Below are 27495 nucleotides of genomic sequence, written 5' to 3'. Positions count from 1 at the left end.
TATAGCTTGCTTGTTGCCAAGATTTAAATCATCTTTCTGTAAGTAAAACTACAGAAGGGAAAAGTGTTTGGTTTCTTTTTTTTTTTAACATAAAGTTTATACTTGTTGCCACTTAAACCGATTGGAGACCTTACCTTGACTTCCACGAACTTGGATTGAGCCCCTAGCTCCGTTCCAGACCCAAACTGTTCTGAACATTAAAGCTTTTCTCTTGCGCTCTGTGTTGGTAATTGGTGGTGATGGGAAATGAAATATCAGAAAAGAAAACAGTGGTTAAGTGAGGCTTTGCTGGAGTGGGGCTGCCTTAAGTTAAAAGGCTCCGAGCGTGCGTAACATTGAAACTTGCCTGTGTTATTTACCTGTAGAGTTCAATCACTGGCAAAGTGGCATTTATCAAGGACGTAACTTCCAGCTTGTCTGACTGCAAATATGAAGTGTGAGAAAGGCCATCAAAAAAAAAACACCCAACAAACCCCGCCAAAAAAAAACCCAAAAGCAGCTTTTTCCAGAAGAAGAAAGTTCAGTGCATAACAATGAGGGGGTTTTGGGTTTGTTTTTTTTTTTTTAAAGTACAAAAACCAATTGACTGTTCCATTTATTTCTCAGAAAACGTGTTTGAGAGCTGTATGTTGGTCTTAATAATTAGTTTTGAGAATAACTAACTTTTTAGGAGCTGGGAGGATAAAAATAGAGTGGAATGATCTGAGTGGAAAGCTTTAAATTTTTCCTGCTTGTGTTTTAGATAATACTTTTCTTAGATGTCTTGGAACCTTTTTAATGTCATTTTCCTGCTTGCTTTCAGTTCTTCCCTCACTGCATTTTTATCTCTCAGCTTCTCAGTTTGACAAATGTTGTTCCTGATCTTGTTCTTGCTTTGGTGCAATTGCTGACAGCTTTCAGGGCAGTGATGAATGTCTGCAACTCCCCTGAAGTGACTGGGGGGGGTTAAAGCGCCTTTGGAATTGGGAAGTTTGGGGTACATCTCTACCTGCCAAAGGAAGAAGATAAAAATTAGCACTTATACTTCTGCCAAAGGTTTCCAAGCTGTGTCTGCATGCTTGCTGAGCCTTCTCGATTTGCATGTACTCTGGCATGTCAGCTTTTTGGAGAGAAGCAAATTTGCTTTTTTGCTTTGTCTGAAGTGTGGTTTTGTGATGTGTTATGGCCAAACTTCCGTAACTGTTCACAAATGGATACTGGGAAGAAAGAGGATGGGTAGTGCTTTGTGTCGAGTGATAGCAACCCCGTAAATGCTGTCGAAGTTGCAGGGTTGGTGGGCTTAGGAGGAGCCTGTTCAGTCCTTTGTGAATAATACCGTGACACAAATTCTTTCTCAAGACTGAGCTCTATCCTAAAGACTGGCAGCAAGTGCACACTCTCATCATCCATGCTGAGAAAAGAGTTTTGTAGTTAGGGACTTCTTGGCAAAATTTTTCAGGAGGAAGGAAAAAGTGCAGCTTCCTCTTAGAAACTGCTCTTAATTTAAAAACCCTGAGTGCCCCAAAGCTATTTCAGGGTCATTCTTGACTTGGAGACAAGCAAAGTAATCCATTGTTGATAGATGTTCTTTCAGTATAGTTAATATTTACTGGTATTAAGGGACCAGACCTTAGCTTGGCTGTCTACTTACTGTATCTCCTTTTTAATGTTTAGCTGACAGGTTTGCTATAAACTTAAATCCTAAAGCGCAAGCAAATGTCTTATTTCACTAATAGTATCTTCAGTTGTAAGGGAATGATGTTTTTTTATGTTTTTATTTTAAATCTCTGTACGCGAAATGTGCTATTTCTAGTTTCTTACAACATCAGCACTGAGATTTTTGGAAATTGCAGAGGGATCCCCCTTTTTTTTTTTCCCCAGTAACGGTGGAAGTGCTCTGCTAAATAGTTATGAAAAACAAGTAAACTGGGAGAGGTGCAAATTGATTGTGTTGCTTGTATGGACTGATTGTCATTCCGGGTGGCTTTTGTCCACGTTTGTTTTTAGGATATAAATGGAAATTAGGTTCCTTAGTCTAGTACCCAGTGGATGTCAGCTGGTCACTACTGACGTACATCAGCAGAGAAATGTTACCTATGGCCTGTTTGCGTTACTGCATGTCTAGATCCCTCTCTGTTACTCTGTTGCTTGTATAAAGTTATTTTCCTTAATTTGAGCCTTAATAATTGAGCATTAAAAAAACCCCCACACTTTCTTTAGAGTTCAAAAGTACCTTTGAACTAGCAATAGCTTTCATTAATCTGATGGTTATGTTTATTTAAATTGTGTAGTTACATGACATAGCAGCTACGTAGGCTAGAAGATGTGGCCTCCTAAGCTTTTTCAGCTATGTCATGGCATCACTTTAGGCAAATAAAATTTAAGCCATTATCTCTCTGTTTATGGAATTGGGAATAATGTTTTATTCATGTTTCTGTAATGAAAAGAATAAAGACCATTAAACATCATTGTCAGTATCTTTTTCTAACACTTTTCTACTTGATAATCCTCTTGTTTTGTGATAAACTGTGCTTTGATTTTTATTTAGCGAACTGTGTCTTAACTAACTTGTTGTATACATATGCTCAAAGTATTTGAATACTGCTCATTAAATCTGAGTTGTTCGGATATTGGACCCTTTTTATATATTGAATTTTCTTTTGGGAATAGAAATAAAGAAATACTACTTAAACATTTTCTGCTTTAAAAGGATTTATGGGTAGAATCATTATGGTATTCAGACACTCCCCTAATCAAAGGGAAAAGTCCTGATTGTTGAGTGAATTGACCTCTAAAAGTTGTCACATGTGTTCTCCTTCCAGGTGTCAGCGGTGGACTCCTTGGAGGGTCCCCTTCTTCAGGTGGAGGGATTGAGTGATCTGAGACTGGAGCTCCACAGTAAGAAGATGAACATGCACTTAGTCCTGATCGATGAATTACATCGTCATCTTTACATCAAATCAACTAACCGAGTAGGACAGCGCAACAAGGAGAAAGGGAGAATAAGGTGGGTTTGGTGTGATGCTGATTGAGGGCAACAGGTCTGGGAGGGAAGAGGACAACGTTCTCCTTTCATAAGTAGAAACTTTCTTGGGAGAGTGCCATCGACTTACACCTCAACCTTTCATTTTTTGGCAAGCGAATTTCTCATGCTTATGGCTGTGGAGACCAGAAAAACTCCAAGTATGTTGATGCACCTTTGAGCCTGTGAACAGTCTGTTCTCATTCTTTCACTTGTGCTTAGTGATTCTGTTGGGTTTTTGCTGCTTCCCACAGAATTATGACAAGGTCAATTCCTTTTAGCATTCTTTTCCTTCTCTGATGCATATACCTTCCCTACATACGTGATGATCGTGAGGCTCAGGTCAGGCAAAGGGAAGAACGCAGGGAAAAATTGCTCATCTTTACTAACAAATGTCCAAGGTTTAAAAGACTTCCAGCTAACCATAAGGTTACTAGCCAGAGGCCGCAATATTGAAGTGCCTGAGCAGTGTCTTGGCTGCGTTGTGTTTCTAAGATATTTTAAAGATGTTGAAACTTCTTACCTGGTTAGTGCCTCTGATCAGTGGAAATTCCACTTAATTGTAGGTGCCTGGCTATTTTTTCCTAATTTTGTGAATTCTAAGTTTGAGGGCAATAGAGTTGTTGGGAGGGAAACAAGAAAGATAGTGGCTAGAAAAGAGAGACACAGTATTGGAAGATAATTTCTGTAGAGTAGGAGAGGTAATAAACAGGGATGGGGAGCAAAAGGGGAGCCAGCACGTGATAAAGATGCAGAGGAAAGATAAATTAACATTTTATTAAGAGAAGGAATAAAAAATGCTTACCAAAAATAAGAGGAGAGAGAGTAAGTTACATTAAATGAATTTATGAAATAAAGGATTGATTGAAGTCAAAAATCCTATGAAGGAGGGTTGCTAGCCAGTCATCAGTCTCTTTTTTACTCATCTTATTAATTAAAAACAGACACAAAGCTTTGGTGTACTGTGCGACTGCTAATTAACTGCAGTTTTGTATGACTGCTGCAGGAACCCTTATCTTTTTCTGTTGTTTTTCACATTCCCTGTTGCACATCGATACTCGATAACGTGAACTCTTGCATCAAGGACTCTTGCTTTGTTTTAGTGTGCTGCCCTAGACTGGCTGTTGACCATTGTTTGTTGACTTATTTCTTGTATTGGTTTTAAGTGACTTCTATCTAACATTGCTAAGCTGGAATGAATAGCTAATCCCTCTAAGTATGGTATTGTAGGTGTATACGGAGTATAGGTGGTTCTTATGCAGGATAGTAAGCTTAGCCCTTGTCTTTGCAAGTTTCTGTAAGCATTTTGACCTCTAAGGGACCATAGTGAACTCCATTATAGCAGCCTTCTCCACTGCTTTCTCTTAAAAATGATTTCTTCCTTGCATTCCCCTGCCACATCCAGCTTCATGCCTTCCGTTGTGCAGCTGGGGCAGCATGACACGTTTTTGGCAAATAATTCTATGTGAATTTATTATGAAAATGTCTAAGTAGAAAGTCTTTCCTTTCTGAGTAAGAAGGTTCATTCGGAGAGGGGTGCATGTAGGTGTGCACAGAGCAGGAATTTGAAGGGGAGGAAAAAGGGTGGAGGTTTCTGGTGGGAACTAGAAAAGCTTGAAGGATTAAGTAGTTGACAGAAGCCATGGAAATGGGAGCATCTCTTCTCCTCAATATGTAGTTTTCCAGAAAGGTCTTAACAATTTCATGTTAATTAATCACCGTGCTAGCAGTAGTTAATTGTGCTGGAGGTGAATGTGTCTGTTGGGAAATAATCCCATGCTATGGCAAGCTCCAACATGCCTGTGTCCTGATTGTCTTGCTGTCACCAGTCAGACAAGTCTAGGGTGCTATAAAATTCAGAGAGGCCTTGGGATACCGAATTTTGTCTTTGATATGACAATGTTGCCTCATCATTGCTTTTTTGGCTTTTTCCCTTTTCCCTCAAATGTGTGTATATATACACACCCACTTGTATTCCTCTGTGGACTTGTGCTTTAAGTTAGGTTTTGTAAACCTCTTGTATCAAACCTGTGCGTTATGTATATCTGTTGCGTAGGCTTACAAATTTAAGAAATGAATGGATTATTTGTTGTGAACTAAGACTGTAAATAATAGTAAACTGTTTGCTTTCATTCTTTCCCCTCACACAGTTCACTTGTGAAAGATGCCTCTCCTGTACCTCTTATGGATGTTACTAACTTGTCTACACCTCGAAAATTCCTTGAAACTTCCCAGTTCAGTACTCCTGGAAGCACCAGCAGTGAGTATTTGTCACATGCATTCCTCACAGAATTTGTAGATCTTCAGCTGATTTTACAGGAGTAGTAGCATGCATATCATCCCCTCTTCATGGATGGCTGCTGATGGGAGGTCCTGAGACAAGAAGTTAGGAAGCAATTTGTGCAATGTCATGAACTGAACGAGTGGTATGTCCAGGGGCAGAACTTGGCCATATCTGCATTTTTCTTTTGGCAAATCATCCTTCCCCTCTCCTCGCCCCCCTTACACTTAGTTTTCTGTGCCTGTTCTGTTCTTGATCACGTTCTTGATATCTTGGGCAGAAGAGATATTTGCAGTCAGTTCAGTTTGCATAGAGATATCCTCTACATTAAAGAACATAGACAGGCAGGTATGTGTAGATGTTGCAGAAGGTTTTTTTTTTGCTGTGTTGGAGCCAAAAGGTCAAAGCTTTTCCTTGTGGGAACTTTATAACTTTGGCTAAGTCTGTCTATACACAGGAGTAATCTAGTGGTGATCTTTGTATTCCTGTTACTACAGCAAACACTGAGCAAAACATTCGGTTTCATTGGTGCTTTTGTATGAGGCTTTGAAAGTGCTGCACAGATGGGGTATTAATCCTTGTATTGTTTCAGTAGATTAATAAGTGGGGTTGTCCTTGTTTAACAAATGAATAATACAGAAGTGACCTACATCTCTCCCCCTTTTCCTTTCAAAACTCAACTGTTTCAATATTCCTCAAATGCAGAGAATCTTTCCTTCTCTTCTGATCCTTATTAATTCTTTTGTCCTTATTTGTGACTGCTTGTTTCTGGTTTTTCGTGTCATGCTTGCCTCCTAGACTCTTTCGTTTGATCATTCTTATCTTTCGCTCTTGTAGTGGTTTTTGTTATTTAGTCCTGCTCCTGTAGGGCTGGCTAGTCTCTCGGAGCCTGAGGCTATATTTCTACATAGTGGAGGTTTGTCAGGAGTCATTTGTGACATGTCAGTGCAAACTTTCAGAGCTGGGAACTGCAACTTGGTCATGGAAATCTGGAAGAGAAGAACCGTGTGAAAATTCGGGGGGAAAAAAAACCTTAAGAATTTCTGTTCTTCTGCCCTGTGATCAGTGAGAAGTTCAGTTTCCTGCTAAAGATCGTGTGATTTTGGGGAGCTGAGGAAGTAAAGCACAAAAACTGAATCCCAGTCTCACCACTGTAAATGCTAACCTACTTCCTTTTCAGTGAGTTAGTTGTACAGTGTCTGCCATAGTTTTCCACCTAAAATATTAGTCCTCTGTATAGCAAGAAAAAAAAAGTCTGAAGTTACGGATCTGATAGGGATCTCACATCATGCCTTATGGTGGGGAAAAGACAGCAGGAGATGCACCTACTGAAGAATGGGAGTCCTGTCCTTCATTCAGTACCTTTAGTGTCTTCCTTAGTTGGTTTTTTTATTGCTAGTTTAATACAAACCTTAAATATTCTCTGAAAAGAATTTTGTTGGCATGTGTCACCTTTGAAGACTTAGAGAGCCTAGCCAATTGTTGTCGCATCTGCTGAGATTGGTAAGAGGTTTGTTGTTATGCGAAGCTGGCCAAGAAGTTGGGGTTTTTTTCCCCCAGGTCTAGCCAGCTGTAAACCTGTTGGTAAAGATAAATGCATTTTTACTGTTCATGATGGACTACTGCAATTCTATCTGTAAAGGAAAGTCCCAAGGCATACTGCTTTTTCAGAGCTGAGGGCTTCATGAGCACTGACCCTAGTGTTCCCATTTATGTACTGCCCTTTTTTCCTTGAGCAGAGTCCAGTTCAAGTTTACTGCACTGATTTTTAGGGTATAGTTTTTGTACTGAATTGACTGTGATCATCCATGATAGTCTTGCCCACCATGATTATGACCTTGTATGATAACAAGGTTATATAGGAATAAACAGTGTCATCCTGTACGTAGACTCACAGTTGTTGGTTACAGAAGTCTTCTGAGGAGCAGAATAAAAATAACCAACTTCAGTTTTGAGATAACATAACTGCTTATCTTGCTGCAGTTGGAACTAAATCTAAATTCCAGATTTTGATAAAACTTCTCCAAAATGAACTGAAAGTAAGCCTGGGTTATCCATCTGACAGGGCTGTTTATAAACTTTCCTAAGATACCTTCTACAAGGCATGAGTGATGCGCATTATATGAAATAGGTAAACCAGCTTGTGAAGTATGGCCCTTCTATAAGGAAGGAGCGAAGTGCAAGCTATTTAGTTTGATTCCGTTTTTTGGCAGAGATGAAGCCAAGACTCTTTTCCACCATCTTTTACTTAGAATAGGACCTGGGACCCCTATTTAATGTATTAGCTCCAGTTAGAATAGGGAGGTTTGGGATTTGCTTACCTGGGCCATTCAGACATTTCTTCTTATACAAGTAGTGAGACTAAAATAAAAAAAGGTTATGAGGTTATTCCTTTTTATTTTTTTTTGAGTGGTTCCCTCCACGGTATACCAGGCAGTGTTTGCATGTGTAAGAAGAGAAAAAGGTGTGTTATTAATTACCTGTGACAACAGAACAAGAAGTGGTTCTAACATTCATAGAGCTAGATAAGTGTTTTCTGACTCATTTGAGACTTCTAAAAATCACTAAGTTCTATTTTTATTTGCTTGATGCAATGTTGATGGGTGTTTAAAATCACTTGTCCTAACATGCCCCGATAAAGTTATTTCATACTGTATTTGAATGAAGGTTCTAGGGTACGAGCAACAGGTAAGAACCACAGTAGTGGTCTCTAAGAACAAGCTTGTTTGTGAACATAAAATGGCATTGCTCCTTTCACTCCAAATGCCTGAAAACAAAGGCTCTGATGGCTTCATCCTCAAATCTAGTAAATAGGTATAGATCAGTTGAGAATCTGCCTTAAAAATTCTCATTTCTACAGATCTGTTCTTGCTCTTCATGCCCAACGCACCAGAAAATGTCTTACCTGACTCCTTGTTACACTCTGTACCATTCAGTGAAGCACTGGGCAAGTGTCCCTCAGACTGGGAAGGATGATTATTATAATAGAAAACATTTGATCAGCATAAAGTATGCATATGGTTTTGCTTCAAGTGCACAATGTACTTAGGTATATTTTTTCCACATAATTTTGTTTAAATGTAGCCTTTTCCAGGACCGCAGAACTACTAGAGAATTTAAAACTTATGTGTATGCATAACAAAAGCTGTTTCTGCCTTTAGTCATTTAAGTTCTTTGGCTTTTTATTGATGAAACAAAGTGGCCGTGCATATTAATGTGTGTCATTATAAAGCACTAACTCATTCAACCCATCTCGGCAAAGATGCCAAAATTTTGAGTCCTTTCTGCATTCGCTTCCCACAGGAGATGTTACCTTGTGCTGTAGAATCTTTATAAGGAAATTAAAGCTGTTCCTGCTGCACTTAAAATAAACAAAACCTTCAGTAATGTTCACCTGAGGATTGTAGATACGGCAGTTCACCAGGAACATTTTCCCTTCATGCCAGTTTGGAGAAATAAAATCACTTTTAAATTATATTTTTCTGCTTGAACCTTCTGTACTCTGAAGAGTATTTATGAAGGTTCCTGCGTTGCCAGGCTCTTCCTGGAACTATAAAACGTGCTCACCCAGTACATAGCAAACCCAAGAGTTCCCTATCCTGAAAAATTCCCGAGAATACTTTTTAGAAATCCCACAGAATAGGAGCTGAGGTGGTGACAATTAATATTGTTATTGGTGGCATATGTAAATTTTATGCTGAACGGATAATGTATTTCGGTGACACATACTTCTCGGCCCTCAGAGAAAAATGTAGCTTCTAGATCCAAGCAGTATGTTGGCTTCTAAGGTCATGGGTCTGTTTCTTCAAGAACAGGAGTACTTCTGTGTAGGTGAAAACACATGGACACCTGTGAACTTGGCCCTGCAAAACACCTGCAGGAGCCGGAGCTTTAAGGTCCAATTTTAAAGGTGGCTCTAGAAATGCCATTGTGGAACTCTGTTGTCACAGTTGCTTCCACTTCAAACATGCTCAACAAATACATAAAAGATTTTTTTTTCCCTCTGTTAACCTCACCTGAGGATCTGACACCAGCTGGGTGATTTTTCTCTACCATTTGTACTAAAAATTAAATGATCCCCTCTCTGAACCGGAGTTTTCCTGTTTTAGCTTTTTTTGCATTTGCACAAATCCAGCTGAGGACTTGATCAGAAGGTGGTGGGAATCCAGCAGTGAGTCTGATTCTCTCCCGCTATCATTGCAGTGCTGCACAAAGAGCAGAGTTTGTTCTTATCTCTATCTGTAAATTTTTGTGCCTAGGATGTTTAAGAGGAAGTCTGTTCCTGCAGTTTAAGAAGGGTTTGCAACTGAAAGCCTATGAAGTAACTTTTTGTGTGTCTGTTTTTGCAGGACCATGGTTTCTTTCACTGATCCTCACTAATGGTTCTTGTTTTGACTTGGCGCCAAGCACTGTGTGCTGTGGGTGTGTTTGTGGAAGGGAGGGGAAAATCGAGGAAATCTTAAATCCTTGTGATGAAAGCCAAGAGGGTAACGCTTAGTCACTCTTCCTGTATAATTTCATTAGTTGTTCTTATAGGTGGTCCTGATGTAAGATATTTGACTACCGTACACTTATTTTTTTTTATTGTATTTGAAGACTCATTTTCATGCTTGTGTGTATTAGGAGGATTTTGAACATGGCTCCCAGAGTTGTGTTGTACAGTATTCTCACAATGAAATATTGTTACAATGGATTTGAAAGAGTGGCCTTGTCAAATTAAAATGCCTCTATTTTTGAAAGACCAACATCCTTAAAACGATAGATGGAACTGTGTGAATAACACTTTTAGAAAGAGGAGATTTGCCTTGAGGCTTTGAGGTTATTGATCCCTGAGACCCATTTTCTTCTGGGCTTGGTAGTAAGGCAGAGAAGAAAATGACCAAAATTTTTGAAGGACCCATTTCTAAAGTAACTATCCATTTGTTGCTCATTGTCTCCATGCATGGGTCAGAACAAGGATTCAGCACTAGAAATTAGCAGGTGACGTTTCTTCAAATCTTAAATTATGCCTTTGGGGCACTATGAACTTGCATCCTTTTCTCCAGAAGGATTGAAGGCAGAAAGGGTATAATCAGAAAGGACGTAAATCATGGAAAATAGTACATTAAATTTTACAAGTTGCCCATAAAAGCACACAGCTAATGAAATCTTCTGTAATGAGTAGCAGCAAATCTTGACCATTCACTGGAATGGAAAACAAGACCCAAGAGTCTTTTCTTTAGCTGCTTTGCTTAAATGAGTTATCAACATTGGCTTTTCTGGGGATCAGACTGGAGCTATTAAAATGCCTCTTGCAGTAGGTTTCTTTCTTGTGAAGTGGCAGAACTGTACAGATGAGGGTATCATCAATTGGAACAGATGTTTTTATCGGGCGTCATCAAACCAGGGAGCTGTCAGAGAAGTTTCCACCTTTGTAACTATGGAGATGATGAATCAGTGATGCACAAGATTCAACTTTGTAGTGATTTAAACTGCGGGTAGATTTTTGACTGCTTAAACAGGAAGTTGTGCGTTCTCAGATGCACTGCTTCAGTGATGAAAAATTTTTGAAAAAGGCTGCATATTTCATTAGAGAATGTGGCAAAATCATCACTCCTTTAGGTTGTTGTCTTGGGAGGCTTTTGAGAAACCATATTTAAATGTTCTGCTTCATAATTGGTTTTCAGAGATCATTAGAACAAAGAAATCATCAGGACTAGTCAGCATGGCTTCACGAAGGGGAATTCATGCTTGACAAACTTAATAAACTTCTACGATGAAATGGCTGGCCTGGTAGACGAGGGGAGAGCAGTGAATATTGTCTACCTGCTCTTTAGTAAGGCCTTTGACACTGTGTTCCATAAGAACCCAATAGAGAAGCGGTTGATGTACGGGCTGGATGAGCAGACAGTGAGGTGGATCGAAAACTGTCTGAATGGCCGGGCACAGAGTGTGGTGATCAGTGGCACAAAGTCTAGCTGGAGGCCGGTAACTAGCAGTGTACCCCAGGGTACACCTGGGGGTCCTACTGAGTTCAGTCCTGTTCAACATCTTTCTTCATTACTGATCTGGATGATGAGGCAGAGTGTAGCCTCAGCATGTTTGCAGATAACACCGAACTGGGAGGAGTGGCTGATACGCCAGGGGGTCGTGCTGCCATCCAGAGGGACCTGGACAGGCTGGAGAAATGGACTGACAGGAACCTCATGAAGTTCAACCAGAGGAATTGCAAAGTCCTGCCTCTAGAGAAGATCAGCCCCAGGCACTGGGACGTGTTGGGGATTACCGAGCTGGAAAGCAGCTTGGCAGAAAAGGACCTGAGGGTGCTGGTGGACACCAAGTTGAACATAAGCAGCCAGCACAGTACCCTTGCCGCAAAGAAGGCTGAAGGTATCTTGGGCTGCATCAGACAAAGTATTGCCGGCAGGTCGAGGGAGGTGGTCCTTCCCCTCTACTCAGCACTGGTGTGCTGGCTTCAGTGCTGGGCTCTCCAGTACAAGAGAGATATGGACAGACTGGAGAGTGTCTAGCAAAGGGTCATGAAGATGATTAAGGCTCTGGAGCATCTGTCCTAGGAGGAAAGGCAGAGAGAGCTGGGACTGCTCAGCCTGGAGAAGAGAAAGCTCAAGGGGGATCTAAACCATTTATATAAATACCTGAAGGGAGGGTGCAAAGAGGACTGAGCCAGGCTCTGTTCAGTGGTGCCCAGTGCCAGGACCAGAGGCAATGGGCACAAACTGGAACACAGGAGGTTCCCTCTGAACATCAGGAAATATTTGATTTTTTTCTTTTTTTACTGTGAAGGTGACTGAGCCCTGGCAGAGGTTGCCCAGGGAGGTTGTGGCATCTCCATCCTTAGAGATATTCAAAAGCCATCTGGACACGGGCCTGGGCCACTGGCCCTGAGTGCGGAGGTTGGACCAGATGCCCTCCAGAGCTCCCTTCCAACTTCAAACATTTTTGGTGATTCTGTGATTTGGTGTCATCTTTGAATGGAATTAAACCATGAAAACCACTTGAAATCATGAAGTGATACTGAAATTTAGGTTTCCAAAGAGGTCAGTTTAGCTAAAAACATTTCAAGTTATGTGTCAAACTGATCTGGAAAAGCCTCGACCAGGCTTTGTGCAATCTGGTATTTCTATTGGTTTGCATGATGCTACGTACAAGAGTTAATAGCTGTGATGGGACAACAAAGCAGTATGTTGAAGCTGGTTTTTTTAGCATAAAACTGCAAATTAAAGTTTTAAGGCTTCATTATGTTGGAGAAGGGCAACAGTACTAATTTAAATTTTAGAATATTTATTTGCTGACATAACATTTCAGTGGTTATACTCTCAAGGAGGGTGGGGAAATTTACTTCTTGGTATCACTGAAGAAATCCCATGGAATTCTTCTTTGGTGTTTTCTACCTGTATTATTTTTAATATAGTAAAGCTGTTTTTAATTAAAATAGGACTTTTTTTTCCTTCTCTTTGATGAATCACAAAGGAGAAGAGGTTAATCAAATCAAATCTAAGTAGCAGACCCACAAGTTAGAACCATTTATAAAAATAATCATTGCAAACATCCATAGGATAAATTAATTTTTCATGGCTTCTCTACTTAAAGCAAGCTCTAATGGCATGAACGATGATCTTTCCTCTTTAAAGGGACGTGTGTTCTATAGATGCATTTCAGGTAGAAACTAGTTAAAGTAGAAAGCTAGGAATAATTTCTGACAGTCTTGTGCTTTTGTCTTGATACAAATGAATAACTAGTTATTCATATTCTTGGTTTAAGAGTAAATACAGGTGAAGCTTTCACTTCTGAGAGCTGATCTGTAGGGACATCTTCCTTCACCCGTGGAGCTCCTCTGCCCACAGAGAAAAGCATGTGGGATTGCAATTTTAAAGGTGAACTTCTTTATAAATGCCTGTCTACTTTGATGCCTCTTTCGAAGAGGTGGGGGACAGGAGGGGCTCATTCCTGGGCCAAGCTTTGTGGTCAAATAACCCCTTGATGACATTAAATGGCAGAAGAGGATGTTTGAAGTGGGGAAGACGGAGGAAAAGAAGAACATCTTCAGTTACCCGGGGCTGGGATCTTGTCAGATCTTCCAGATAAATGGGCCCCCAAAGCTACCCAGGATACCTGTTTAATAGGCAGAATGTGCAGGAAACACAGTCCCTACTGTTCTATCAAAAGACCAGATCTAAGAAAACTTATATGCCAGTGTGTTTGTACTACATATTGAACTATTCACTTTGCTGCTGTTTGTAAGAGATGTAAATCAATGTCCTGGCTATTTGAGGGTGTTCAAAATTGGTTTGCTCTTTTGAAAATGGAAGAGCGTTCATCTTCGTGTGCTGGCAGAGTTTTCAGCAAGATTGCTGCCTTTAGTCCACTTAAATGCTGTCCTCACATTTGGATACAGCAGTATTTTGTCCCTCTTGGGTTTTCATTGTGTGATATTAAGAATAATTTACAGCCTGCTTACAGAGGGGCTGCAGCATAATGACAGGAACCTGTCCTCTGAAAGGTTATTTAGGCTGTGAAATCTTTGCATTAAACTCAGAGCAACAAGATACTTGTGGGGTTTTTTTAAATAATAAGTTAAAACCCTTCTTCCTCTAGCATTTCCAGTGTTGTCTTTTCCACCGCTCTTGTTCCAAAGAGCTCATTTTCTGTGTTTGTGCCTGGCATGCTGTGGTTTTCTGAGAATAACAAGTAGCATTAACAAAGTGGGTACACTGTGTATGCAGCACACAACGTGCTTTGCAGCCTCATGGGTTGAAAGGTGTGCAACTGATGAGAGCTTTGGGCAGAAATATGTATGCATCTGGTTGGTAACTTCTAATTGGTATTATTGCTTATGTGTGTTTAAAGTATTTCCTATATTATCCTTGCTTTTTTTTTTTAAATCAATGCATTCTGGGTGTTTCTAGGTGTTTGTCTAAGCTAACCCCATAACTTCCCCAAATTGCAAGTTTAAGTAGACTTTAATTGAAAAAAAGCGTGTGAGAGAGTAAAAAAGCACCATTTGATTGATGCCCTTGATGTTGATTGCCTAAAACCTGATGTCATTCTCCATTGTGACGTGTGATGACCTCACAGGATCCGTTCTCACCTTGCTCTTACCTGGCAGTGTTGCTGGTGCACTAGGTTGAAATGCGAGAGCGCATGAATGGTGAGTTTGGTTTGAGCTAGAGGTGCTGTGTTTGGGATTACACTGATGGAAAGGAACGGTCTCTGTTGTTGAGGTTGGTGTAAGCTGATGCTGAAATAAGTGTTATCTCTTTGTCGTGATGCTGTTTATGAAGTGGCACCTTACGGGCTCTTTGGGACATTGTTTTCTTGATCTTGTGCTAACTTACGTGGTGCTGATGCTTTGCTGCTCAGAGTGTCGTAGCTTTAGACAGCTACAGGGCTGGATGTTACTTGTGACATGCCGTTTTTCATTTCTGCCACATCATTTAAATCCTTCTGGTGGATCTTTTGACATTTATTCAGGTTCTTGGATAAGTTTTAAGTAAAAAAATCTGTTGAGCAGTGGAAGCCACGGGAGTCATCTGTCATCCAACAGTCCTTACCAGAGTTCAGTACCAGTAAGATGAAACAGCCGTTAGGTTTTAATTTCTATGCAAGGTTATGGTATGGTGAACGGCACAGCTTCAGCCAAATACTTGAGTGCCGTTTGTCCCTGTACTGCCACTCCGGCTGTTAACAAGCCGCGTGACTGTCGATCTTCCAAGATGCTTTAGTTGAGTTTGCCTTGAAGAGTCTTACTTCACGTAAGTGTTTGAATATATTTATTAAATGTTTCACCCAGCCTTTAACAGAGACGTGCTTTTGTTGTTGCTGGGTGTTATCTGTAAATTAATAAATGTGGCTTAATGAAAATACTTAAAACAAGCATAGTACCTCTTGCTTTTCTCTTCCTTGTCGCTTAGCAACAGAATTTCTCCCTGTGCAATCCCTGTTACTTCAGGAGGACTGTATCCACAATACCCTCTCTTAATTCTTCTTGCTTTTCCTTTCTAGAAGCCTTGCAAAAAGATTTGAGTAACTTCATCAACCCCTTGACAGACGTAATAAAGCAGAATAGGATAACATCAAACAATCATTCATTTTGGCAGTGTAAACTTTGCTGAATTCATCAGAAGTCTGTTAAGCTTGATACTGTTTATAATGAAAATTCCTCTCTTGTGCAGCATATATAGAAGAAGAACAGCTGGGTTAGAAATGTAGGGCTTTTAGCTCCTTGAAACACATTCGGGGGATCTGTAGTGATACAATACCTTCTCATTTATGGATATTTTAATTGCACCAGACTTCCTCTGTTTTCTGACTAATGCATAACTTACACCATGACCTCTGTTTCTAAATCAATCAAATGTGCAGGCTGTTGCATTTATGTATAGGGAAGCCCCCAAGCAAACAGAAATATCCACTGCCTCCCCCCGGAATCTGAGAGTTGCTGGTTTCCTTGTTTATTCCTTAGTTGCTCAAAGTGGTGGGAGTTCTGTGAAGGCAAAGGAGTTTATATGCTTCTTCTACATGGCGCTAAGTGTTGGTTTTAAGTTTAAATCTTGCATTATGCCTTTTTAAATCTATTCCAGTGCGTGAAACAAACCTTCTGGAAATTAAAGAAGATACGGAGCTGGATCCAGAGGAGAACAGCACTGTCTTCATGGGCATACTCATCAAAGGGCTGGCCAAGCTGAAAAAAATCCCTGAAACAGTGAAAGCCATCCAGGATCGCTTAGAACAAGAACTCAAGCAGATTGTTAAGCGGTCCACAACCCAGGTGGCAGACAATGGTTATCAGAGAGGGGAGAATCTTTCCCAGGAAAATCAGCCTAGGTAAGGGTATTTCAACCACTGAACCTTGATTGCTGCAAAAAGAAGTCTGGAGAAGGGTGGCATGTCTGTTAATTGCCATTTGAAGGAATGACAATAATGTTTTTGCAGTAGCAGGGATCTGAAATGGTAAAATTTTCAGAAACGCCTGTGTCTTACTGAAAGGCTGATGTGCCTTGAGCACCTGAAAGGCTTTGGAATTTAAGAAATATATTCAGAAAAGGGAGGCATTGTTGCTTCTCAGCTAAGGATTGGGAAAGGGAGTTGCTTCCTTCTGTGCTTGGCCCTAGAAAGAGAATCTTTTGGCTAAACGGATGTTTGAAATGCAGATTTGAAGGTGGAAGCACAGTAGAAGCCAGGATTATTTAACTAGCAAAAGGTGCATTATGTTAAGTGCTTGACTCTCTTTTTTTAAGCTAACCTTTTGTTTTAGGCAGCTTCAACAGATTGAAATGTAATGCTGTTTCAGATTGCTGGTATGCATGGTGTAAAGAACACTTGGTGCCAAAACAAATACTATCTTCTCGTGTTGCACTGAATCATGACTTTACACTGGTGCTGATGCCAAAGAAATTTTTACGTTCCTACATAGTATGACTTGAAAACAGAAGATGCAGCTCAGTTACTTAGTTCAAGTATAGCACAGTCCAATTACTTTGATGCAGGTGCAAAGCTTTGAAATCATATATGGAACTAATTATATCAGTAAATATATGGCCAAGTTTCTAACTGGTTTGCAGCCCCATTTACATTAATAGCAAGGTGTGGAAGCCAACGGGAACTATGTTTCTGCCATTCCTCAGGATTCACTAGAACTGTTCTTTGGAAGATAGGACTCCATAAGGGCTAGCTATCATTTCTAGCTGAAATATTAATCTGTGATACTGCACACTGTAATGATCACTGTCCAAAGGGAATTACTGGTGGAAAAGACAAATGAAAACAAAAATGTGTGTCTTCATTATATATAATGCTTATAGTGGAAAATCACTCCCAAGGAAAACTTCAGCTTGATAAAGGCTTCTTTTTTAATTCCTAACATTATCATTGCTGTGGAAACAATAATGTTTTGAAAAATTCGTAGAGTTACAGTGCTGATAACTTGGTGAAATTATAAGATTTTTGGGTGGGTCAGAAGGCAGAATTTTAGTTTCTGATGCCAAGAGGGAGCATAGCGTATGCTTGATACCTGTTTTATGAATCAGTCTTGAGAGGTTGTATGGCTACTGGTTGTCCATTGAAATTGATAAATTGGATCAGATCATATTTTAATGACATTAACTTGCCCAGAAGGCTGAGTAAGGTACAAAGAAGTTTAATGGGCTTTGGCATGTCTTTAATAGGAGTTTGTGAGCCTTTAAGATGCTTATATTCTAGAGCTGTGGAAAGTGTCTTGAATTCTCGTTGAATAAGGAGATAATTAGAATTGATTCTAAACCTAAATCGCATGTGAAGTTTACAGCAAGGAGGTGAATTCATTTATATTGAAAAGAGTAAATTATAGCATGGAAAGGTATACCGCCCCTTAAATTAGCTGCAGTTTTAAATCAAAACTAAGCCACTTTCCTGCTGTCAGGAAAAAAATAAATCTGAACAACAAGGTCCTACTATTTCAAGAGAGCTCTGTAAGACCCCAAATTTGAGCATGATGCAGCGCCCAAAACTGCTTAACTATTCATTAGGCTGTCAGCCACAATGCTTGCTGGACCTCAGGATTCAGCGAGTAAAATGTTTTTCAGTTCACCTTAAATCTAGTCACACTTGGATGCCTCTTAGTCTCTATCGTTGAGCTCAGTGCCTGTATTCAGCTACTGTACTTTAAATGGTATCCATAAAAATTCTCACTTCTGGCAAATAAAATGACTAATAAGATGACAGAGAGGTCTGCAGGGTCTGAGGCCGTAGACTGAACCTTCTGCTGGACAGGTTCCCTGCAGCTCATTTGGTATGCGCAGAACAAGTTATATGCATTTCTTCATCGCTGTGTGGTGGCTCTCAAAGGTTGACTCTTATTTTTTCCATATGAAAAGAATGGTGTTCCCCTCCACTTGAGGATGAGGCTGATAATCTGCTTGTGGAGGTTCTGGTGTAATTCCTTTTGAGACCCCATGTAACAATTGTGTAGAGCCCTCTCAATCTACAAGAGAGAAATAATTTCTAGAACCTGGCCAGAAAAGTTGCAGATCTGATAACAGCCATTGAGTCTGAAGAGACGCTGATCTCATTCTTCTTATTTTTTAAATTTGACTGCCTTTTGCTTCCTTGTGTAGTAAGCTTTTCCATATGGATTTGTGCGGCCACCTTTTACATTTGTGTGTAAGAACGTTATTAATTGCCCTCAAATTTTTAAGATCAAGATTTGTATTCTTTTTTGTTAGGACTCCAACTAGATCCCAGAGAGTAGTGATGTGTCTCATGCACCTCTGGTTGTTCTCTCCATAGAGCCAACAGGCAGTGGGCTCTTGGGTCAGGTCCTCAGAGCTTCATGAAGTCTCTTTTCTCACATGGAAGTCCTGTAGCCCCTGTAAGACTGCCAGGAGCGAGTATTCTCCATGCTGTGCTAGATGTTGTGTACCAGGCTTGTTAATAAGCACATGCACAAGACTGAGCAATGATTGCAGTGTTGATAACGTGTGGCCCATTCTGTCATGGGTACATTGTCCTTGTCCTTTGGTTTGAGCACTCCGCAGTCTAGCTGAGTAGATTTGGTGTGAAACTGGAAAGGCTCGTTTATTGAAGATGACGCTAGCCCTGCTAAGGACCTCCATATAACGGCAGAAATACATTTTTCACCAGTGGGGTCACAAAGGAAAGACTTGCATGGTTCTGTGATACAGCTGGTTCTTAAGTTTCCTAAAACACGCAACACGGATGTAGTCATGTAGGATAACAGACTTAGGATAGGCCTAACTAGATAGAACATCTTTGGCTGTAAGATACTTTGCTAGGAATATAAACCCTCTTCACTGATGTGCACTTACCACCATGAAATGTGAATGATACAAAGACAGTAAAACCTGATCAAGGGCAGTAGCAAGTTCCTAGGAGTTCCTTGTCACTGGTAGAAGATAATTTTGAAAACTATTCATGAATCTCACCTGGCTGCAGCTGACCTCAGCTTTAATTGAAGTGGACTTTTTTTTAAAGCCTAGGTAAGTTCTCTAAAGTTTTTAGATGTCTGTGCTTGGAGCAAGTTTATGAAAAAGGGCTTAAATATAGGAATTGCCCTTGCCTTATGCTTAATTAGTGGCTCATTAGAGCATGCCTCATACCTTCGTGTTTAGGAATACGTATCTTGGGTTGTGGAGGACAAAGCATCATAGAAGAGGCCGTGTTGTGTTAGCTTGGGGTACTACTACGTGAACCAGTGGGTTTCTTCTGAATTATGGAAGATTGTTGACTTTAGAAGAATAATAATAATCTGGACGCATGCCTACTCGAGGGCCAGATTTTTGGGACAAGATTTTGGGAGGGATACACTGAAAATCTGGTCCAGGAGGAGATGGTGTATTGAGAATTTTGCTAATAAATCCTATTGATTGGATTCAATTCACTTTTCCCTATATGTTCATAAAACAGTTCTGTCTTTTTACCTCATCTCGAGCCTTTAAAATAAATACAGAAATTATATACACGCCAACACTCTGACCAGGCAAAGGACATTATTGCTGCTAAAATGCATGAATTGTCATTAGCGACCTCGTTCAGGTGTCAGCAGTCACTCTGCATCAATTCATTCTCCGTTATTGCCCGGACAATAGGAGTTGCTTCTGGGTGTGTGTCACTGTCTCTCAACATATTTACCATATTTCTCGGTGAAGGGGTTATGAGATTGCTTTGACAAATTGCCTAAGCCAGTCTGCTGTCATTCTCTGTATGTGTTCTGCCTAGGTCACTCGGTGCTGCAACCCCATATGCATAAAATCTAGGCCATATTATTTTATGCTGTTTTGTCTTGTTAGCTGTCTGACACGGACTGTGTCCGTGTCTCTTTTGAGTCACCTTGTTTCAAAAATGACCTGACGGATTTAGAAGACTTTTAGAGAAAAGAAAATTAAGATAAGAGGTGCTGGCTAATTTGAAAACAGGGAGACATGGAAATACGATGTGGTTGAGAATGGAAAATGTAATGGGGTGGTAGTTAGAGCCACCGAAGAACATGGATTGGGGAGATTTCATATCTATCAGTCTGTAACATGAGAAAAGGAAGGCATTGGAATTTAAAACCAAATAATTCTGTTCAGTATAATATTATTTTAGTAATGGCTCCATAAACAAGTTGATAATATGAGGTGAGGCTCACCTAAGGACAATAAAAATGAATTTGTCAAACTATCCTGCTGGTTTGGTCCTGCAAAATTGTACTTTCCTGGGGCAACAAGGAGGTATGGATAACTAAATTTTCATCAGTAATGGGGTGTTGGTAGTAGTTGGGCTTGCACTGATAAATATTCTCAGTGGCATATAATTAATTTGCTCCCATAACGTTATTTATTTTGGTATTTCAACCAAGGCTGTATATAAGTTCCTCCAACATGAAGAATTTGGATAGATGAGGAATGTATACAACTGGTTTTCTCCATATTTTTGTCTGGCTTCTGGCTGACCAGCCGCTTGCCCCAGCTGTCTCTCTGTTACTTGCTATGAGAAGTTCTATATATCTCTTGGGGTTGTCAAAGCAATAGTTGCCTCTCCCGTGTCCTAGAGGGGGTTGGAGAAGATACTTGCGTAACAGCGATGGAGGGTGTTTTTCAGGCAGCCTCATCTGCCTATTGTCTTGTCGCCTTCACCGATAACGTTGGTGATGGGCTGACGGTAGTTAGGGAAGGAGAAGATGTATAGGTCTTTCCACAGTAGCAACTTCTCAGTTTCACTTGGACAGGATAGTTATTAAGTTTTATACAAAGCCTAAATGGAGGAGAATGGCTTTTTTTCCACGCTGGACTTAACCATATTGAAAATGTAATACTGTTAATATTGATAATAGCTGTCTTTTCTGGTGCTGTCTTTACCATCGTGTCCTCTATACTTCTGTTTATCCCCTGCCAGCGTCTTATTTAAATTTGTAAAGACCCGTAAAAAAGCAGTGTTTTCTCTCATAGTACCAACAATGCTTTTCTTTAGGCATTTGTTGCTATACTTAAGTAAGAAGAAAATTGATATACACAGTTTCTTTTGGATCGCTTAAATACGTGTCTTAGTTCTATAGTCACTTAAGGTATGGCAATAATAATGTCCCTGTGTTTCTTATGAGTACTGCGATTCCTGACCGCATCTTTATTTTTAATATGACATACATCTGGCCACTTGACCTGTTCTGCTCTGCCTCGCTGTACCCTCCCAGAGTTATCCAATGGCTCTTTCTATTGAATCAAGGTGCTCTTCTGCTTAATCATTTGAGCTGTGTAGTTGATGTCATTGGTAGGTGAATGGCCCCTGTGAGATCCCTGAGAGATTGTTGTATAATGCATATGTATCTATATATGTAAAATTGTAGTATATGAATGAGACACAGTAAGCTGATAGTAATTTTTTTTAAATAATAGCCCCCTTCTGTCGTTCGCAGACCAGAAGTCCAGTCTAGGATTGCTGTAGGCTAAGGTAGGTGGGTTTAGCCACAGCATCATGCCAGGCCACTCCTGCTGTCTGGCGGTAACAGCAGCAAATGTGCAGCAGCTTCTTAATTACTCCAGTTAACTATCCAGCTGCTGGCTTAAACAGCTGATGAAAGTGGATGTATGCAGATATTCAGCGCTCTGCATTCAGGCCTTGGCCACTTCATTTCACGCCTTAGAGTGATCGTAAACGAACACAAGACTGAAGCGCGGTGGTTAAGGAGTGGGTGCAGCTCTGATTCTACTGTAGATCTTCTGTCCTGCTCTGGGGATAGCAACTTCTGATGGGTAGACACAGAAAGCATGTGCTAACTCCTAAGCTGCTGCAGTGAAATGTGATGGAGACTGTCTGTCAGAGCTAGAAAGTGCCTAACATATGGATTTGGGAAGTGTTATCCTCACATTTTGTTGGGGTTACATGTGTACTTGAGTTGCTCATTAAACGGCAGTGAACTTGATCAGAATTTTTCTTTTCCCAAATAATAAAAAATGTGATGAGTCATCACCTTATCACAAAATATTTAGGACTTTGCAAAGGTACATTAATTACAATAATTGGGCAGCAAGGAAGCTGTAGGAGCCGGTGAAGTGTAGTACATTTAGGTGAGGTTATAGCTGTAGCACCTGCCATATAGTAGTGGAATCTTGATAACTGACACAGTTGAGGAAGCTTGATGTTTTCGGTTTCTGATCTTTTGTGTTGTTTAAAACCTTCCATACTACTCATAAATAAGTATCTTGTATTCTGTTTGTATGGGTAAATCAATTTTTATTGAATTTACACTCTTGCTTCTGGAGAAAAAGCAGGTAGTCTCTCTCCCTGTCTGCACCTCTGTCTGGGAACTTAAAATGTTCTCTAATATCACAGTACTGAAGTGTAGGTACTGTGTAATTACTAATGCATTTATCTTTCCTATACCCCCAAGTAGAACACATTAAAGGTGGGCAACTCTGGTATAGAGGAGGGAGTGAACAGGAAGATCCTCAGAAGTATTTAGGTACCAAACCTGAGCTGCTAACAGCTGAAGTTAGTCACCTGAAGCCCTGAGAGGGTTTGAAGCTAGGTGACCTCCCTGCTTGCATGCAGGATCTGTCACAAAATTGGGTATGAAGTCACAGTCTTCTGACCTCTGGCCCGCTGCTCTGATGTGCTGCATGACAGCGTGCCTCTGGTGTCTTTTGGAAACTGAGTGAAGGTTGTCTTGATGGTTTACAGGTTACTGCTGGAGCTGCTAGAGCTTCTCTTTGACAAATTCAACGCTGTGGCCGCTGCGCACTCTGTGGTCCTTGGACACCTTCAGCAAACAGTGGCCTCTCCTTGCAGCCAGTATGATGGTGATATCAAGCTCTATGACATGGTTGATGTGTGGGTGAAGATCCAAGATGTCTTGCAGGTAAGAATCCTTCAGGTGGGCACATTTTCAGCTTGAAACAGCTTTTCTAACCAGAATGCCAGAGAATACCTGTCATGCTCAAGAGACAGCCATGCTGGAATTTGTCTTGATTTTTGGTAAGTGGCCACATTTATAACAGACTGTTAAATTCCAGAGAGCTTAAATATCAGCAAAAAAATTTCTGTGGATTCATCCTTATGGTGTATGGAAAGGTTGATTCCTTCTGCCTACCAAGTGATTTATCAGGAGCTTTCAAACAGTGACATTTTTGTTCTGTGTTACTATGTCATGCCTGTCTTATAAAGTGTCACAGCTCTAATCGCTTGTCGTCTCTTGTCATTATGGCTTGGTTATAGTCAGTTGAGACACTTGCTGCCAGCATGTTTTCAGGGAATTCTTATTTGATCTTACTCTTAACTGTAGCGTACTAAAGCTGTACCTTGCTTAGGCTTTATTCTGGTACCGTGCCTATCACCTTAGTATCTGAGATTTGCAAGCAGCAGAGCTGTCATCTGCCACATGTCTGCTCCCTCACTCTTGCTGTGAGGCTAACACATGCACATTAGAGTTTTTTATTTATTTATTTTGGAATTGCCTTTATATATAGTAGTCAGATGTACACCTCACCCAGTATTTGATAGAGGAGGTCAAAGAAATGAGCCAGGCATTATTTACAAGAGGTGGCAAGATTTATGATGGTCGTTCCACCCCTGGCCTGTTCTTGAAAAATGCTCTCTGCCTCCTACTCTAATACAGTTTTTCATTGTAGGGCACAGGTCTATTTAGCTGTTGCTCTAAAGGCTTGGTTGGCTGTGCGGTGATGCACAGTTTTTTTGCTTACACAAATGCCAGCTGTGTGCATGGTGTGCATTTAGATACTTCTTGGACATGGTAAATGTAAGGTATGGGCCTTTGATCACATCCACTGTCTCCTTATCCGCTTATTTGTCTTTCTAGAGCAGTTAGTATTTTTATTAAAGAAATCTTGATCAGTTTTCTCCATGATACAGATTTTCACCTCCCTTCAGTATTGTTCTTGCAAAAATTTGATTGGGAATGTCCAACCAGAGGTTAGTGATGGGTTTTCTAAACAAAAGAATGTCACAGAATTGAAGCTGTCTGGCCCCGTTAAAGGGAAGAATTAAACTTAAGGACATGAGGACCGGGCTTGGTGTGGGATACCTCCAGCCATATTACTGTCATCCGTGAGGTATAGAAAAACTTTAAGAGCTTTGAGTTCTGCAGACTTTGCTCCAGGAGGACGAAGCCTTGGGAGTGAGACTCCTCCAAAATTTTATCTTCAGTGAAGCAGAATGACAAGGCTGGTAATTCCCCCTTATCAGTGAGAGTTTGTGGTGGTTTCATTCCTCGTGAGTGGTGAACTTGGGAGTGAGTTATACTGGCTATTCCAAAACAATGTTGATAGAACTTCTGTACAGAAGCATGCATAGGTGTGCACATATAGAGAGTGAATGCGCTTTCCCTGTGGGGGAGAAAATATTTGACCAAGCTTTCTATGAAATGCATGCCAAGAAAAATACAACAACCCACTTGTCAAGGTTTTGTGGCTATTGGCCTGACAGCAGAGGTGTTGGATGGAGTCAGAAAAGCTTCTAAAAGAGCTTTTTCAATGCATAAAAGCAGCACTTTAAGATCCATAGTCTCTTGCTGGTTTAGGGTAAGAGATGAGCAGTGACTGACACGGAAAGGAGGAAATCTTCCATTTCTTTGTTCAAAATCTTGTGGGTTTTTTGTATGTTAGTTTCATTGGTGTGGATTAAAAGTTTTTTACCTTACACTGTAAGAAAACCTTTGATCCTAAGACTAAATTATTTCTATCCTGTTTTACCAAATAAGGATAATTTTTTGAGAGGAGACCCTACGTTAGCGGCAGAGGGAACAGAAAACTCAGTTTTAAGTGTTTATTTAAATGTGCCTGCTGTTGGGGGAGGATGAGAATTTGGAGGAAGTGGGTTCGTGGCGAGGCACATCAGGGAAACAATGCAGTTCCTGCAGATCGTAATGAATGAAGTTTATTCATCATGCTAGAACAACATCACGTGACTCTGCAATTCACATGGATAGTCTTTCGCACATGTACATTGTGAATCTCTGCATGTGAAATACGTTACAGCAAGGTTATCTCTTTATAGTTCTCTGCAAAAGTAATAATGTGCGCTCATGGTTGGCTGGAAATGATCCTTTGTGGGAAATGTGAGAGAATTGTTTTCAGCAGCTTGTTTTTGTAGCTCGATTTCTGAATGCTTCCTAATAACTGCACTGAGCACTGCAGTGTAGTATTAGATAGGTGGCACAATGTTGTGCAATGTTTAGATACCGAACATGCAGATATTACATATTTTTGACCTTCTCTGAGAATGGAAGAGTAATGCTGAACTTGACAGGAAGAAGACAGAGTGACCTTTTAGAGTTGGGTGCTGGAGTGCTAGAAAACAAACAAATAAAAAAATCAGTTTGTCAAAATATTAGAGCAGCCTTGTTCAGGAAAACATGGTTTGAAGTTATTTACTTGTACTGGAGCCAGCATGGCCTGTAGTTGTATTGCCGTACCAACAGGAGAGATTTGAAACTTGTTTAAATTTTAACTTGGCATTTTGTGCATAGAGCTAATTTAGCTCTTCAGTGTAGGAGTGGGTGGAATATCCTTCTGAAGAGCATAATTACTGTAGGACCAAGTACTTGGCTGGAGAGAACTGTGAGCTGTGCTACAACGGCAGTTAGGGATGTAGTGACATGAATAGTTGCTTCAGGACAACGCAATGAGGAATTCTGAGGTTTTCTGGCACAATTCAGTGTAAATGCTGCATCATCCCATCCCAAATTATGAAGGCTGTGCTGTGTGAAAGGCACAGTGGTGTACACGCTTGGGAAAAAGGCAGAAGGTTTTGGGTGCAGCACAGTCTTTCTGTATCATTTCAGTTTTTCAGTCCAGGCCAAAACCCTATAGCCCAGGTAAGGGGTTTTCTGTCCTGTTGTATTAGTGTTGGGGGACCAACTGCTGGTAGCTCAGAACTTCTAACAGTTCTTTCACCTTTTTTTAGCACTGTCTTTTGATAGCACGATGAGACAGAGGTATCTGTCCCTGCTGAATAATACCAGTGTTCATTCAGCTTCTTCAGAAATGTCACCTTTCTAGTGATAGGATGATCACGCTGTCAGCTATTTTATCTCAGTGCAGTACCCCCCTGCTAGAGAAAATACCAAAGACATCTCCATGTGTGCTCGGTATCCTGTCATCAGCTTAGGCTGGTGCTATTTGCCTCTAAGGAAGGGATCTTCTCTCCTTTTGTGGTGGTAGTATTTGTAGTTGACGGATCTCAAATTTTTGAGAGTGGTTAATATCTATTTTCTTGCTTCTACAGAAAAGAGGGAAAATCACATATGTGCTCTGGGACATACATCTTTTTAGCAGACTGTCTGGTGGTCTGTCTACTGAGGAGACACTGACAATTATTACTTTCCTTTTTTTGGGTCTTCTGTTTAATGCTTTCGGGTGTTTTCCAAAAATAGTGTGATTTAGCAGCCTAAACGTTGCTGAAACACCGTAAGAAAACTGGGGCAAGAGAAATGGAAGCCTGCTCCCTGCCCACACACTACTGTTCTGCTGCTGCAGAGCTGGAGGTAGCAGAAACTGTTGATCGAGAAAGCCTCTCTCTTTGCATATGATGCTCCTCCATCCAAAGGCTGTGTGACATATCCTTCTTTATAAAGAGGAATGGCACTAGAGTGAGGGATTTGAGCAGGGAAATGGAGTAGTTCTGCGGTACACAGCTAGGTCTGGTGGCCAGCAACGTGAGTGATCTTGCTGAAAAGCTGCACTTAAATTGTATTTGCTGTGCCATACTTCTCCGGGAGTGCTGCTAGAGCACTTGGAGATATATTTCACAGCTCTGCTGCTGTAAGCTGAGCCACTCTGTGATTTTGTAAGTGAATTAATAGCAAAAATTATTGCTTCTCTTAGGCACGCAGGTGAGCGGGGGAAAGACAGTGGCGTTCAGCAGGCTTACTACTCAATTTACCCCACTACATCCTCATGGAAAAGGTGTAGAGGGTTCAACTCCATGTCAGTCTATGCAGATCTAAGCCAGCTGTGCTGTGATCCTATTTTTCCTCTTCTGTAGCCCAGGATGTTTTCCTTGCTCTGGCAGTGTTGCTCATTTTCCTGACAGTAGTCTAATTTGAGGGAGCTGATTTGGCCAAGTATTTTCTGCTGGCTGCGTTTTCTGCTTGCTCAGGTCCTTGAACTGTGTCAGTGTTGGCACCGGAGTGAGCGAGAGGGAATGCACCGCGAAGAAGAAAGGTGAAGGGTTTATCCTGGCAACTGCAGCTTTCATCAGCCTAAGCTGCTGTGTGGAGTGGCAC

At 40.7% G+C, this 27495-nt stretch overlaps 1 protein-coding gene across 1 annotated transcript in view; it reads left to right on the top strand.

Moving 5' to 3' along the window:
- EXOC4 (exocyst complex component 4) overlaps window positions 1-27495 on the top strand; it is a 413543-nt gene that overhangs the window by 43293 nt on the left and 342755 nt on the right. The window contains exons 4-7 of the mRNA XM_059816543.1: window positions 2802-2986; window positions 5152-5261; window positions 15863-16106; window positions 22935-23112. Coding sequence (XP_059672526.1) covers window positions 2802-2986; window positions 5152-5261; window positions 15863-16106; window positions 22935-23112 — 717 coding nt within the window. The remainder of the gene's footprint in view (window positions 1-2801; window positions 2987-5151; window positions 5262-15862; window positions 16107-22934; window positions 23113-27495) is intronic.

The sequence above is a fragment of the Gavia stellata genome, chromosome 4 (assembly GCF_030936135.1).
Source record: "Gavia stellata isolate bGavSte3 chromosome 4, bGavSte3.hap2, whole genome shotgun sequence".
In the NCBI taxonomy this organism is placed as follows: domain Eukaryota; kingdom Metazoa; phylum Chordata; class Aves; order Gaviiformes; family Gaviidae; genus Gavia; species Gavia stellata.
The sequence above is the reverse complement of the archived record's forward strand: the minus strand, read 5'-3'. Positions and strand labels throughout refer to the sequence as shown.